The sequence below is a fragment of the Anopheles stephensi genome, chromosome 3 (genome assembly GCF_013141755.1).
Source record: "Anopheles stephensi strain Indian chromosome 3, UCI_ANSTEP_V1.0, whole genome shotgun sequence".
NCBI lineage: Eukaryota > Metazoa > Arthropoda > Insecta > Diptera > Culicidae > Anopheles > Anopheles stephensi.
Genome location: NC_050203.1, coordinates 42517287 through 42527638, shown reverse-complemented (window position 1 = coordinate 42527638; position 10352 = coordinate 42517287). Strand labels below are relative to the sequence as shown.

At 48.7% G+C, this 10352-nt stretch overlaps 4 protein-coding genes across 5 annotated transcripts; 2 read left to right on the top strand and 2 right to left on the bottom strand.

The window, feature by feature from the left end:
- The first annotated feature begins 2799 nt into the window (after positions 1 to 2799).
- LOC118512378 (proteasomal ubiquitin receptor ADRM1 homolog) lies at positions 2800 to 4835 on the top strand. Of its 2 annotated transcripts, none has more exons than XM_036056745.1 (3): positions 2800 to 3005; positions 3164 to 3715; positions 3803 to 4835. In XM_036056745.1, the coding sequence occupies exons 2-3, from the start codon at positions 3168 to 3170 to the stop codon at positions 4629 to 4631; spliced, it is 1377 nt and encodes a 458-aa protein (XP_035912638.1). In that variant the 5' UTR covers positions 2800 to 3005; positions 3164 to 3167; the 3' UTR covers positions 4632 to 4835. The 2 variants fall into 2 exon arrangements, with proteins under 2 accessions (XP_035912638.1, XP_035912639.1); XM_036056746.1 differs by having other exon boundaries at positions 2819 to 3005; positions 3136 to 3715; positions 3803 to 4834.
- Positions 4746 to 7372, bottom strand: LOC118512386. The gene is made up of 3 exons (XM_036056758.1): positions 6886 to 7372; positions 5626 to 6775; positions 4746 to 5568 (listed from the first exon to the last, which is right to left on the bottom strand). The coding sequence occupies exons 2-3, from the start codon at positions 6355 to 6357 to the stop codon at positions 5266 to 5268; spliced, it is 1035 nt and encodes a 344-aa protein (XP_035912651.1). The 5' UTR covers positions 6358 to 6775; positions 6886 to 7372; the 3' UTR covers positions 4746 to 5265.
- Positions 7332 to 8829, top strand: LOC118512382 (F-box/WD repeat-containing protein 4). Its single transcript, XM_036056753.1, has 2 exons — positions 7332 to 8266; positions 8345 to 8829. The coding sequence occupies exons 1-2, from the start codon at positions 7443 to 7445 to the stop codon at positions 8763 to 8765; spliced, it is 1245 nt and encodes a 414-aa protein (XP_035912646.1). The 5' UTR covers positions 7332 to 7442; the 3' UTR covers positions 8766 to 8829.
- Positions 8300 to 10142, bottom strand: LOC118512383 (vacuolar protein-sorting-associated protein 36). The gene is made up of 2 exons (XM_036056754.1): positions 9962 to 10142; positions 8300 to 9890 (listed from the first exon to the last, which is right to left on the bottom strand). The coding sequence occupies exons 1-2, from the start codon at positions 10055 to 10057 to the stop codon at positions 8793 to 8795; spliced, it is 1194 nt and encodes a 397-aa protein (XP_035912647.1). The 5' UTR covers positions 10058 to 10142; the 3' UTR covers positions 8300 to 8792.
- Positions 10143 to 10352: the final 210 nt, after the last annotated feature.

The window sequence follows — 10352 nt, the reverse complement described above, 5'->3', positions numbered from 1 at the left end:
TTCAGCGAACAGCTAGAGGCTCCACTAGCAGATGATAGCATGCTACTTTCACCTAGCATTGATCAGACAAGAAAGGCTACCGGTGGGCTATCGTGGCTCAAGAATAACCAGGCACCAGGCTCCGAAGGAATAGCAGCCGAGCTAATCAAAACAGCACTCGAACAAGAAGCTCATCAAATTATTACTGAGGTATGGGATAGCGAATCGATGCCTTGTGATTGGAATCTTGGCATCATCTATCCCATATACAAGAAGGGAGATAGGCTAGAGTGCAGCAACTACAGGGGTATTACGGTGTTGAATACCGCCTACGAGATGTTCTCCCTAATCTTACAAGATTGACCTGTCCCATTCGTTGAAGAGATGTTCGGAACCTATCAGAGAGGATTCCGAAACGGAAAATCAACCACTGATCAGATCTTCACGATGCGGCAAATCATGGAGAAGATGGCAGCAGCAGCAGCAGCAGCAGCCCCACTCGTACCATATCTTCATTGATTTTAAAGCCGCCTATGACAGCATAGCCAGGGTAAAACTGTACGACACAATGAGCCCTTTTGGAATCCCGGCCAAGCTTACCAGGCTTGTAAGAATGACAATGGCCAACATCATATGCTAGGTGAAGGTGGATGGAAAACTCTCAGGGCCCTTTGCTACCACCAAGGGCACCTGCGCCAGGGTATTTTCCTCCAGTTAGGCCCATTTTGCCCAAACTCAGTAACTTAGTGATTGGAATATTCTTCTTCTTGGCCTGCCCCGGATTGAGCGAATTCGACTTCACTTCGGCCTACTAATGAGCTCGCTGTACTTCTCTTGGGATTGGTTGCTGAAGGAAATCCTGCGGAGTTTGAGTCCGGAATCATCATCACGTGTCCTAATCCTCGTATCCATCCGGCTTAGACCACCGTCAGGATATCTGCATTGCGCTGGCTTGTGGTTAATTTTCCTTCTCTTAACACCTGCCGCTCGAAAATGACAAGTGTATTGGCATCCTCTGTTAGCTTTCCTAGGGTCTGCCTACACGGGGTTAGTCGAAAACCCATGTAGCGACCTTGGCTGGGCCGCAACGATTTCGAGCGGTGGCGAGTTGTACGGCGGCTATTTGTCTGGCGGCGAGTTGTACGGCGGCTAACGACAGCGGAGACGAGAAGCCGAAGAGAACGATACGAAGATTTTCGGGGGGATCGATGGATCGAAAGGAGGATCGCGCTCTCTCTTAGCTGGTGACGGCCTTAGTGTGCGGATCGTGGGAATGAGTAGAATAAAGAGTACTGTAGTTAACACATAGGTAAAAGACTCGAGAAGGCCCCCCCCTGACAAAATTTGTTAGGTGCTGTAGGATTTACGCCTAAAGGTATGCAATCCGCAGTACACGTTGCGAGAGCTTCACAGTGAGCTTTCAGTGTGCTTTCAGAGTGGTCAAAATTGGTTGAAGAAAGTCGAATAAAATATTGTTATTATTTGATTAAAACCCCTTCTCCGCTAACCCTACCATTCATTTTGGCTTACAGGGGCTTCGTATTAATTTTCGGTCGCACTAGAGGAGAACAATCGGGCCTAAAACATGCACGGCGTTCTCGGACGGCAACGGAACAGTAATTCGACGAATACTTGTTACCTTGCATTGATATTCAGCAAAGGAGGAAACATAAGAATATCATAATCTCAAACCACTTGTTACAATGTATTTTAGCAAGTTCTACTCGCTGTCTATTAACAGTATTAAGGAACAGTGCACAATGTTTATATCAAATGGGTTTTGACCATACAGAAATCCCACTGTACAACAAAAATGACAGGCCACAGTGCTGCACACAAAAGATTCTAGGGGGGGCCTTCTCGAGTCTTTTACCCGCCGTCCAAGTTATAGGCCCGATTGTTCACCCCTAGAGCGACCAAAAACTAGTACGAAGCCCTTGTAAGCAAAAATGAATGGTCAGGTTAGGGGATAGGGGGTTTTTATCGAATAATAACAATATTTGGTAAAAGACTCGAGAAGGCTCCCCCCTGACGAAATTTGTTAGGCGCTGTAGGTTTTACGCCTAAAGGTATGCAATCCGCAGTACACGTTGCGAGAGCTTCACAGTGAGCTTTCAGTGTGCTTTCAGTGTGGTCAAAATTGGTTGAAGAAAGTCGAATAAAATATTGTTATTATTTGATTAAAATCCCCTCTCCGCTAACCCTACCATTCATTTTGGCTTACAAAGGCCTCGTACTAGTTTTCGGTCGCAATTGGGTTGAATAATCGGGCCTAAAACATGCACGGCGTTCTCGGACGGTAACGGAACAGTAATTCGATGAATACTTGTTACCTTGCATTGATATTCAGCAAAGGAGGAAACATAAGAATATCATAATCTCAAACCACTTGTTACAATGTATTGTATCAAGTTCTACTCGCTGTCTATTAACAGTATTAAGGAACAATGCACAATGTTTACATCAAATGGGTTTTGACCATACAAAAATCCCACTGTGCAATAAAAATGACAGGCCACAGTGCTGCACACAAAAGATTCTAGGGGGGGCCTTCTCGAGTCTTTTACCCAAATCACTTCTGACAATGTATATTATCATGCTCTACTCGCTGTCTAATAACAGTATTAAGGAACAATGTGCAATGTTTATATGAATCTGCTTAAATCGATTCTGCTGTAAATTGAACCGTGTACACACATGACAAGGTTGTCACCTTGGTTTGCTGTGTTTTTAAAAGTACAGAACAATTTAGCAAGAAAATTAAACATACTCACTTGCTTTCAAGCAAAAGCACGTTGAAGTCGAAGCGTTTCGGAAGCATTTTGACAGCTGTCACGCTAGCTCTCAAATACGCTCTATCACGCCACAAGAAAAAGACAACGAAAGGTTTCTTTGAACGAATTGCGCCAGCATTATTGAAGATAAAGTTTATAATTCTATTCGTCCCAGAACCGTCTGGTACATTTCAAGTGCTCTATAGCTTGCGAAAAATATCGCTTCTCCCGTGAAAGACGCATAAAAACAAGGTCAGTTGAACGGGTTTTGCTTGTTTTTTTTTTTTTTTATTTTGCTGTGCTAAGGGTTCTTTCTATGCGGACGGAATGACGAAGCTCAATCAGCAAGGCACAGAGAAATCATCTTGTAATATCGACCTAGTTTTTTTTTGTTTCAAATCTGCTTTTAGCATCATGAGCGGACCAATATTCGGTAGCAGCAGTGCGCTGGGTGGCAGTTCCGGTGGGAATCGACATCTGGTCGAGTTCCGTGCTGGTCGTATGAACATGGTAAACAAGATGGTTCATGCGGACAACCGGAAGGGATTGGTGTACGTGTATCAGGCGGAAGATGGTTTAATACACTTCTGCTGGAAGGATCGCACCTCCGGGACCGTCGAGGACGATCTAATTCTGTTCCCGGACGACTGCGAGTTCAAGAAGCTCGATTACGTAAAGAATGGCCGTGTGTATGTGTTGAAATTCAAGTCTTCCAGCCGCAGATTGTTCTTCTGGATGCAGGAACCGAAAACAGACCGGGACGATGAATGGTGCCGCCGTATCAACGAAGTGATCAATAATCCACCGTCGGGCAATAGCATCGGTTCCGGCGGCAGAAGCAGTGGCAATGATAATGGTGATTTGCAGTACATGTTAAACAACATGTCGCAACAACAGATAATGCAACTTTTCGGTGGCGTTGGGCAGATGGGTGGTTTGAGCAGTCTCCTAGGGTCCATGACGTAAGTGGATCGCATTTCACGTAATGACGATAGTGCTTTCCGGGTGCTTTTCAATCACAAAAATCCCTTCCTTTGCTTCCTTTGCAGCCGTTCCAACTCTGGCAATTCAAGCAGCCGAACCAGTGCGGCGACTCCGTCAAACCGAAGCAGTAGCACCATTTCAGCCAGCAACAATGGCAACAACGGTGGCAGCACCACAACACCAACCACAACCTTGAACGCACCATCCACACCTCGAGCGCCGAAAAAAACCGGCGGCAATACGGTGAAGCCCAGCACTGGTTCGGGAGCATCGACCACTGGCTCCCCGATGAGTACCCCAGTCGGACGAAATGCTGCCGGTACCGCCAGCAATGCCGACGGAGGGTCCCGAATTTTGCTCTCAGACCTGCAAAACTATCTGTCCGGTATCAGTGCGACCGGCGTGGACGGGACCGGATCGAGGCAAAACATCGATCTTGCGTCCGCCGTTAACTCGCAAACGCTGGCGTCAATCATTGCGGACCAAGAAAAGGTAGACGCGCTGGTCGCACACCTACCTCAGCTGGAAGGGGACGAGAACAAGAAGGAGCAGCTGAAGGAAACCATCTCCTCGCCCCAATTTCAGCAAGCTCTTTCCATGTTCTCCAATGCGCTGCAATCCGGCCAGCTCGGTCCAGTTGTGTCACAGTTTCAGCTAAACGCGGAAGCCGTCGCTGCGGCCAACGCCGGAGACCTGGAGCAGTTTGTGAAAGCGCTGGAGAATAGCGAAAAATCGCTCGCCGATGCAGCAGGCACCGCTAGCAACAAGCAGTCGGCAGGGGCTGCTGCCACCAGTGCCGCCACCGAACAGTCGAAATCGTCCGAGGTGACGAAGGAGGAGAATGGGCATGGTAAGGCGCAAAAGAAAGACCAGGATGATGAGATGGCTGGATAGGAAACAGAATTCGGGAGAACTCTGTCCAAAACACTATCAGGGCTTCAGTAGCACCACCACCATCAACACACACACACACACACATAACTGAATTGTAAGAGGCTTTAGTATGAGTATGTGCCTCTTTTTGTCTTTTTCATGTTTTAACCTTTCTGCCTCGGCTATTCCTTACTGTAATCACGAATAAAGGGTTATCCAGAAAAGCTTCTACATCGTTTTATAGAAATTCCAGAAAGATCCATCCTACAAAGGCTCAGGTTGGTGGCGTGGCGCTGTCTACTCCGACTCTTTCGGCAGTAGTATTTCCGCTGCTTTTCATTCTTTCCCTTAATTGCAACGTTTCTTCCCTTTTGCCTTGCATGCTCCTTCTTGCCCTCATCTACGTGACAGACCTCCGATGAACATGCTCACTAACACATCACACATACGCTACAGCCCAAGTGAGTACTCTTCATGGTGCACTTTCGGTTGCTAGTAGTGATCTCTGTAGCCTGCTGCTCGTTTTCAAGGTGAAAATAACGAAATGTTACATGGCCAAGAAAGAGTTTCCCAGAAACATGAGTTATTAGCAGCGCCAGAGCTTTATTTTCCATCGTTTTCCTCCTTTGCCAGGCTTAGTATGTCAGTCAGTCAGTCACTCACTCACTCGCTCAGTTGTTGGCCCACGCTCCGTTACATTGGTCAGCTCCACATTAATGCCTAGCCTTGCCGGTTCGATTGCTTCGACCGCTTCAGGACCCTTGTTGCGCAAGTCGGCCAAGCTGTTAATGTAGTCCGCATTACCGGACAAGCTCTGCGAGTAGCGGACGCAGCTTTGGTAGAACGGTTCCAGCATAATCTCGTGTACGAAAAGGTCTTGCAGCGGTAGTAGAAATACTGCATTTTTTGCCGCTTCCCTCTTCGCTGCATCGTTTAGCGGGCGTACATTGAAGTCGATCTGTAAGCATCGAAGCATATTAGTGTCATCCCTTTCCCTGTGTACCGGTGTGCTTACAGCCATATCGAAGAATTTGTCCGGCAACTGTAGGTGGCTCTGCACACACTGTTGCAGAGAAACCGTGTTCTCGACCGGCCGTTCCGCGGTTTTACTGATGGCAATGTGAGCCACCATAAGGTCGAAACATTTCCCCAACGGTACACCGAACCTGTGGAGCAGAGTGTCGCTCACCAGCCGGCCGTTGTACAGCACGCGTCTGTACCGATCGTTGCCCAACAGATCGCGCAAGTCGGCCGTGATCTTCATCCATTTGATGTCGAAAATGTAGATCGAGTCGAGCGTGGCGATCGTGAGCAGGGAAGATGTTTTCGAGTGCCGCCCCAGCTCGATGCTTTCCATCGCAATGCCGAAATGGTGCTGCTTCTTGAGGAATCGAACAGTGTCGTGGTACTTTGCGTCGGTTTGATGGATAAATACGTAGTTGCTGATCTGTTCCAGTGTGCTGTTGAGGTTATCGAGCGTAAGCTGCTTGGACCTGACAACGCCTCCGTCCGATCGACAGCTCGCTTCGAGCTTCGGCCGATAATCGGAAGCGACAACCTGCACACAGCGAATCTCGGAGTTGTAGTACGTCTGCACGCCATAGTTTTTCTTCGTACTGGTGTCGCGCACATCGGACAATCGAATGAATGACCGATCGGACGCTACGTGCGACACCTTCCCCAGCAAACATTCATCCTCCAGCTCGAGTAGGACGGTTTGCCCGATTTCTAAATCTATCCTGTTCATCTTGTTGCCGTTGTCTAGTTCTTGCGCGAACACCACCAAAACCCGGCACGCCACCCACTCTACAACAACACTCACTGTGCAAACTTTGGAATGATTTCAGTCTGTGGCGCACTGCTACCGCGATCAGCTTAGCTTAGTCTTCCTTTTGGGACACCTTTTCCCCCCGCCGACTGCCGAGGGACTCGGGCGTATCGCTGCTAACCGCAAAGTAGGCCTTGTAGATAAACAGAAACAGGGCCACGTGCAGTGCAACCACTGCACTGACCGCCGAATAGATGTTGCTCGTCACACTGGACAGCTGCAGCAGCCCATCAAATAGCCAATGCTTGGAGGTGAAGAATGTGAACACGGGCAGCACAATGATTAGAATGCAGTACAGGAACACGGTCTTGAAGGTACGGTACTCGGCACGCTGCTCCTGTGGTGTGAGAAACGAGAGAAGAAAAGAGTACGAAAGAAAGCAATACTAAGTAAAACGCGCGCCATCTTTGGGAGGATTCGCCTTTGTTTTTCTTCGAAGTTTCGTACCGCTTTCGAGATGGTGGTTTTGTTATGCTTGGGCTTAGACATCACGGGGCGTGAAAGGAGCGGAGACGTTCTTTTGTGTACGGCTCGCGCTGTGTCTGTACGCCAGAATTGCTTCACAAGATTTCGGGGAAAACGGACTGAACAAAACTAATGCGGCGCCGCGATTGACAAATCGGTTCTCGTGACCAGAAAGCCGACGAGTGGCCTGCACACCCGTGAAGAAGTCTTTCAATCTGACCTATGCTATGCTTTGCCATTTCTGTGAGGTGCCAAAGCGAAAGATGTATTTTTCTTAAGATGCACATAATTACTAAAAACATGCGTAAATGTGAATTAACTTTAGTTTGTAACAGTAATGGCCCCAAAACATTGGGCAATTTTAACCGTAGCAACACATATTTTCTCACTTCAATCGAAAGCTGCCGGTGTGCAATGTGCCCAATGTGCGAAATGACAGCGGCCGGAGTGACGGGTGCAACAGGAAAACAACAACAAGCGTAAATGTAAACATTGCAAATAGCGAAAGAAAATTCTTTCCCGTCCTACGGACTGCCGGAATGCCCAGTGAAAGCGATACAGGCAGCATTAGCAGCACCTCCAGCAGGCAGCTCTGCGATCTGGACGAATACTCCCTGGAGCATGTGTTTCTGTTTCTCTCCGTAGCGGACCTTGACCGGTGCGTGTTGGTTTGCAAAAAGTTCCAGCACATTATCCAACGGTTCGTGTTTCCCAAAAAATGCCTGCGTGCCCTAGTCGGCGGCTCGCCCTGCGGGGCTGCCCTAAGCCTGTACGCGTTCACGCGTCGGAAACGGGTCAAGCTGGACGAAAATTGGCGCTACGGACGGTACGAGGAGCGGTCGTACTTTAACCACAACGTGATGTACATCTCGCAGCTGGCGATCGACCGCGACTGGCTTTACATCACGCATCGTGGCCGCCTGCAGGCACACAGAAGAACAAAAGATCGGCAGATGGTTGCTACCGGCAGCCAGTGGGTGATGGGCGTTGCCCGCGACTCGGACATTACGAGTCTGGTACAAATGGGCGACCGTTTTTTGATGGGTCGTATGAACGGGCAGATCGTGCTCTACGACCCGGCCACAACGAGATCCTATTCGCAAACAGTTACGAACGACATTATCAAGGCGGTGGATTTCAACACGGACGTGTACGCGGTAACGACGAAAAATGACTCGACGTACATCCTGAACCGATCATCGTTGGAACTGGAACCGCTATCGATGCACAGTGACGGCCTGTTAACGGAATCATTTGTTTTTCCGGAAGCATACGAGACAATCAAGCTGAACAGCAATCAGCTGGTGGGAGGGAAGTTTCATTGTAGCAAAAAGCAGGCACTACAATTAATAGATTTGTTCAGGTATATAAAAAGTGCGCACAAAAGACTCAAACCAATGGTATACGAGCAGCTAATGGTATTCATAACTTGTCGTTGCAGCTGTACAATGATACAATTGAATTCACCCTCGATGGCGGTTTACGATGTGCTGTGGATGGACGAGCACTGCATTCTGTCGGGCAATTTTGACACCACCATGCGGCTGATCGATACACGCACCGGTGGCGATGAGGCCTGTTGGACAGATCCGTACAATGCATCCGTCTACTGTCTTTCCTACAATGGCACGTATGCCGTGCACTGCGGGATGAAATACCATCACCGCGCCAACCTGTACGATATCCGGGTGCCGAACCGCTGTGTTCAGATGTATTTTCCCTCGAAAAAGCATAATCACTACTCGCCGGTGTACAGCATTGCGGCCGACTGTAGTCAAATGTTCCTTGTTACCGATCACAATCTGCGAATACTTAATTTCGATGCTGATTGGGCTGCCACAAAGGATTATGCCGCGATGTAGGGTGCGGCGAATGGGGAGGGAATTCGTTCAGCAATCAATAAATTTGTTCCGATAGAACCTTAAACCCTCGATCGATTCGTCGCGACAAAGACGGCCGAAACCTTCCGCCGTTAACAGTCGCTCCCGAGCCAACAGCAATGATATACACTCCAAGCGGGCCAGCTCATCGGAGCTCAGCGACACATTCTGCTCAACCAGCTCAACAGTTCTCTCCGACACGAGCACATCGTCGTGTGACTCTAACTGCAACACCATTGCCCCGCTCGGAAACTCGCGAAGTTTGATCGGGCCTGTTAGCAGTGTGCACGCTTCGAGCAAATCTTCCGGCGAGAGTAGCTCCAACCCACGGGCCCTATTTACTCGACAGTACACATCGGCCAGCGACATCATTCCGCCCGCTTCGGTGATGGGATCCAGCAGCATCTCGCAAAGCTGCCGCGAAAGTTTTAGGAAGTATTCCGAGTTGCTACGCGTTCCATCACGCGTCACCGGATCATCAATACCGAGGCTCAATAAATAAGATTTAAAGCGCACCGTCTCGTCCTCCGATATCTCACCCTGTCGTTCACGTATCTTTGCGCTCACGGCATTCGTTATGGCCACCATATCTTTCGCCATGCCCATCAACTTGCCCAGATCTTTGAACGCAAGACTAATGTTGGCATCCGTTTGCTTCTGTTTTTCTGCCAAATTACGCTCGATGCCCATTATTCCGATGCGCAGCTGGCGAAGGTTTGGGTCTGTACTGGTTCCGGCAACCGGTACCTCTGGTTGACTGGGTCGTGTTCCGGCCGTTTCATCCGCCACAGCCCAAACACGTGCCGCCAGGGTAGAATGAAGTGCCTGAACAAACGCCACATCCACTCCATTGCGACCCGATAGCTTCACAAAGCTGGAACAACTAAGATCCATAGGTCCCGGTTTCTTATCCGGCGCTACATCTCGCAGGCGTAAAATGATGCGTTTCTTCCGACCGAACAGCATGGAGCTGGCCTCCTCCTCATCTACCGCCGTTACGTAGCGCAGTTTCAATTCCAAACAACTGCCTCCGCGAGCAATTTCTCCATTCCGTCCCCACAGCAACCGATGGCTAGTCAGCACGAGCTCCCCATCTTCGTAGTTTGTCTACAAATTGCATACATGGAAAAGAGGTTTGGTACCTCACGTAGATAGTTTTATTCACCGTATGCACTTACCTTTTCGTCCCCATCGTAAAGCTTTATGTTGCGATCTTTTGCCACAAAGGATTCGTTTTCGGACAGACGAGCCTGGCAATACTCAAAACGGTTCATAATTTCCGCTCCCGTGAAGAAAAGCGTCTCGTACCATGGGATTGCTTTGGTTTTGCAAATGTTTACCTATGTGAACCCCTGCAGAAACGTTCAGCAAGCTGGCTGACACACTGTGACAGCTCTGTCATACGTGAATAGCAGTTACGTGTAAACAGTGCTTCAGTGCATATCTAAAACGAATAGGTCGCTGCCCCTTTTGGATTTTTCTGATGCTACAGAATTTTGTTACACATACTTGTGGAACACAGAGTCAATTCAGACATTTCTCCTTCGATGTAACACCCGTCGTGGTTGT

Coding starts and splice junctions, on each gene's coding strand:
- LOC118512386 (XM_036056758.1), bottom strand. CDS start 6,357: ATGAACAGGATAGATTTAGAAATCGGGCAAACCGTCCTACTCGAGCTG. Junction 5,569..5,625: donor ACAAATTCTTCGATATGGCT/GTAAGCACACCG, acceptor CGATGCTTACAG/ATCGACTTCAATGTACGCCC.
- LOC118512383 (XM_036056754.1), bottom strand. CDS start 10,057: ATGAACCGTTTTGAGTATTGCCAGGCTCGTCTGTCCGAAAACGAATCC. Junction 9,891..9,961: donor TTTACGATGGGGACGAAAAG/GTAAGTGCATAC, acceptor TGCAATTTGTAG/ACAAACTACGAAGATGGGGA.
- LOC118512378 (XM_036056745.1), top strand. CDS start 3,168: ATGAGCGGACCAATATTCGGTAGCAGCAGTGCGCTGGGTGGCAGTTCC. Junction 3,716..3,802: donor AGTCTCCTAGGGTCCATGAC/GTAAGTGGATCG, acceptor CTTCCTTTGCAG/CCGTTCCAACTCTGGCAATT.
- LOC118512382 (XM_036056753.1), top strand. CDS start 7,443: ATGCCCAGTGAAAGCGATACAGGCAGCATTAGCAGCACCTCCAGCAGG. Junction 8,267..8,344: donor CAATTAATAGATTTGTTCAG/GTATATAAAAAG, acceptor TTGTCGTTGCAG/CTGTACAATGATACAATTGA.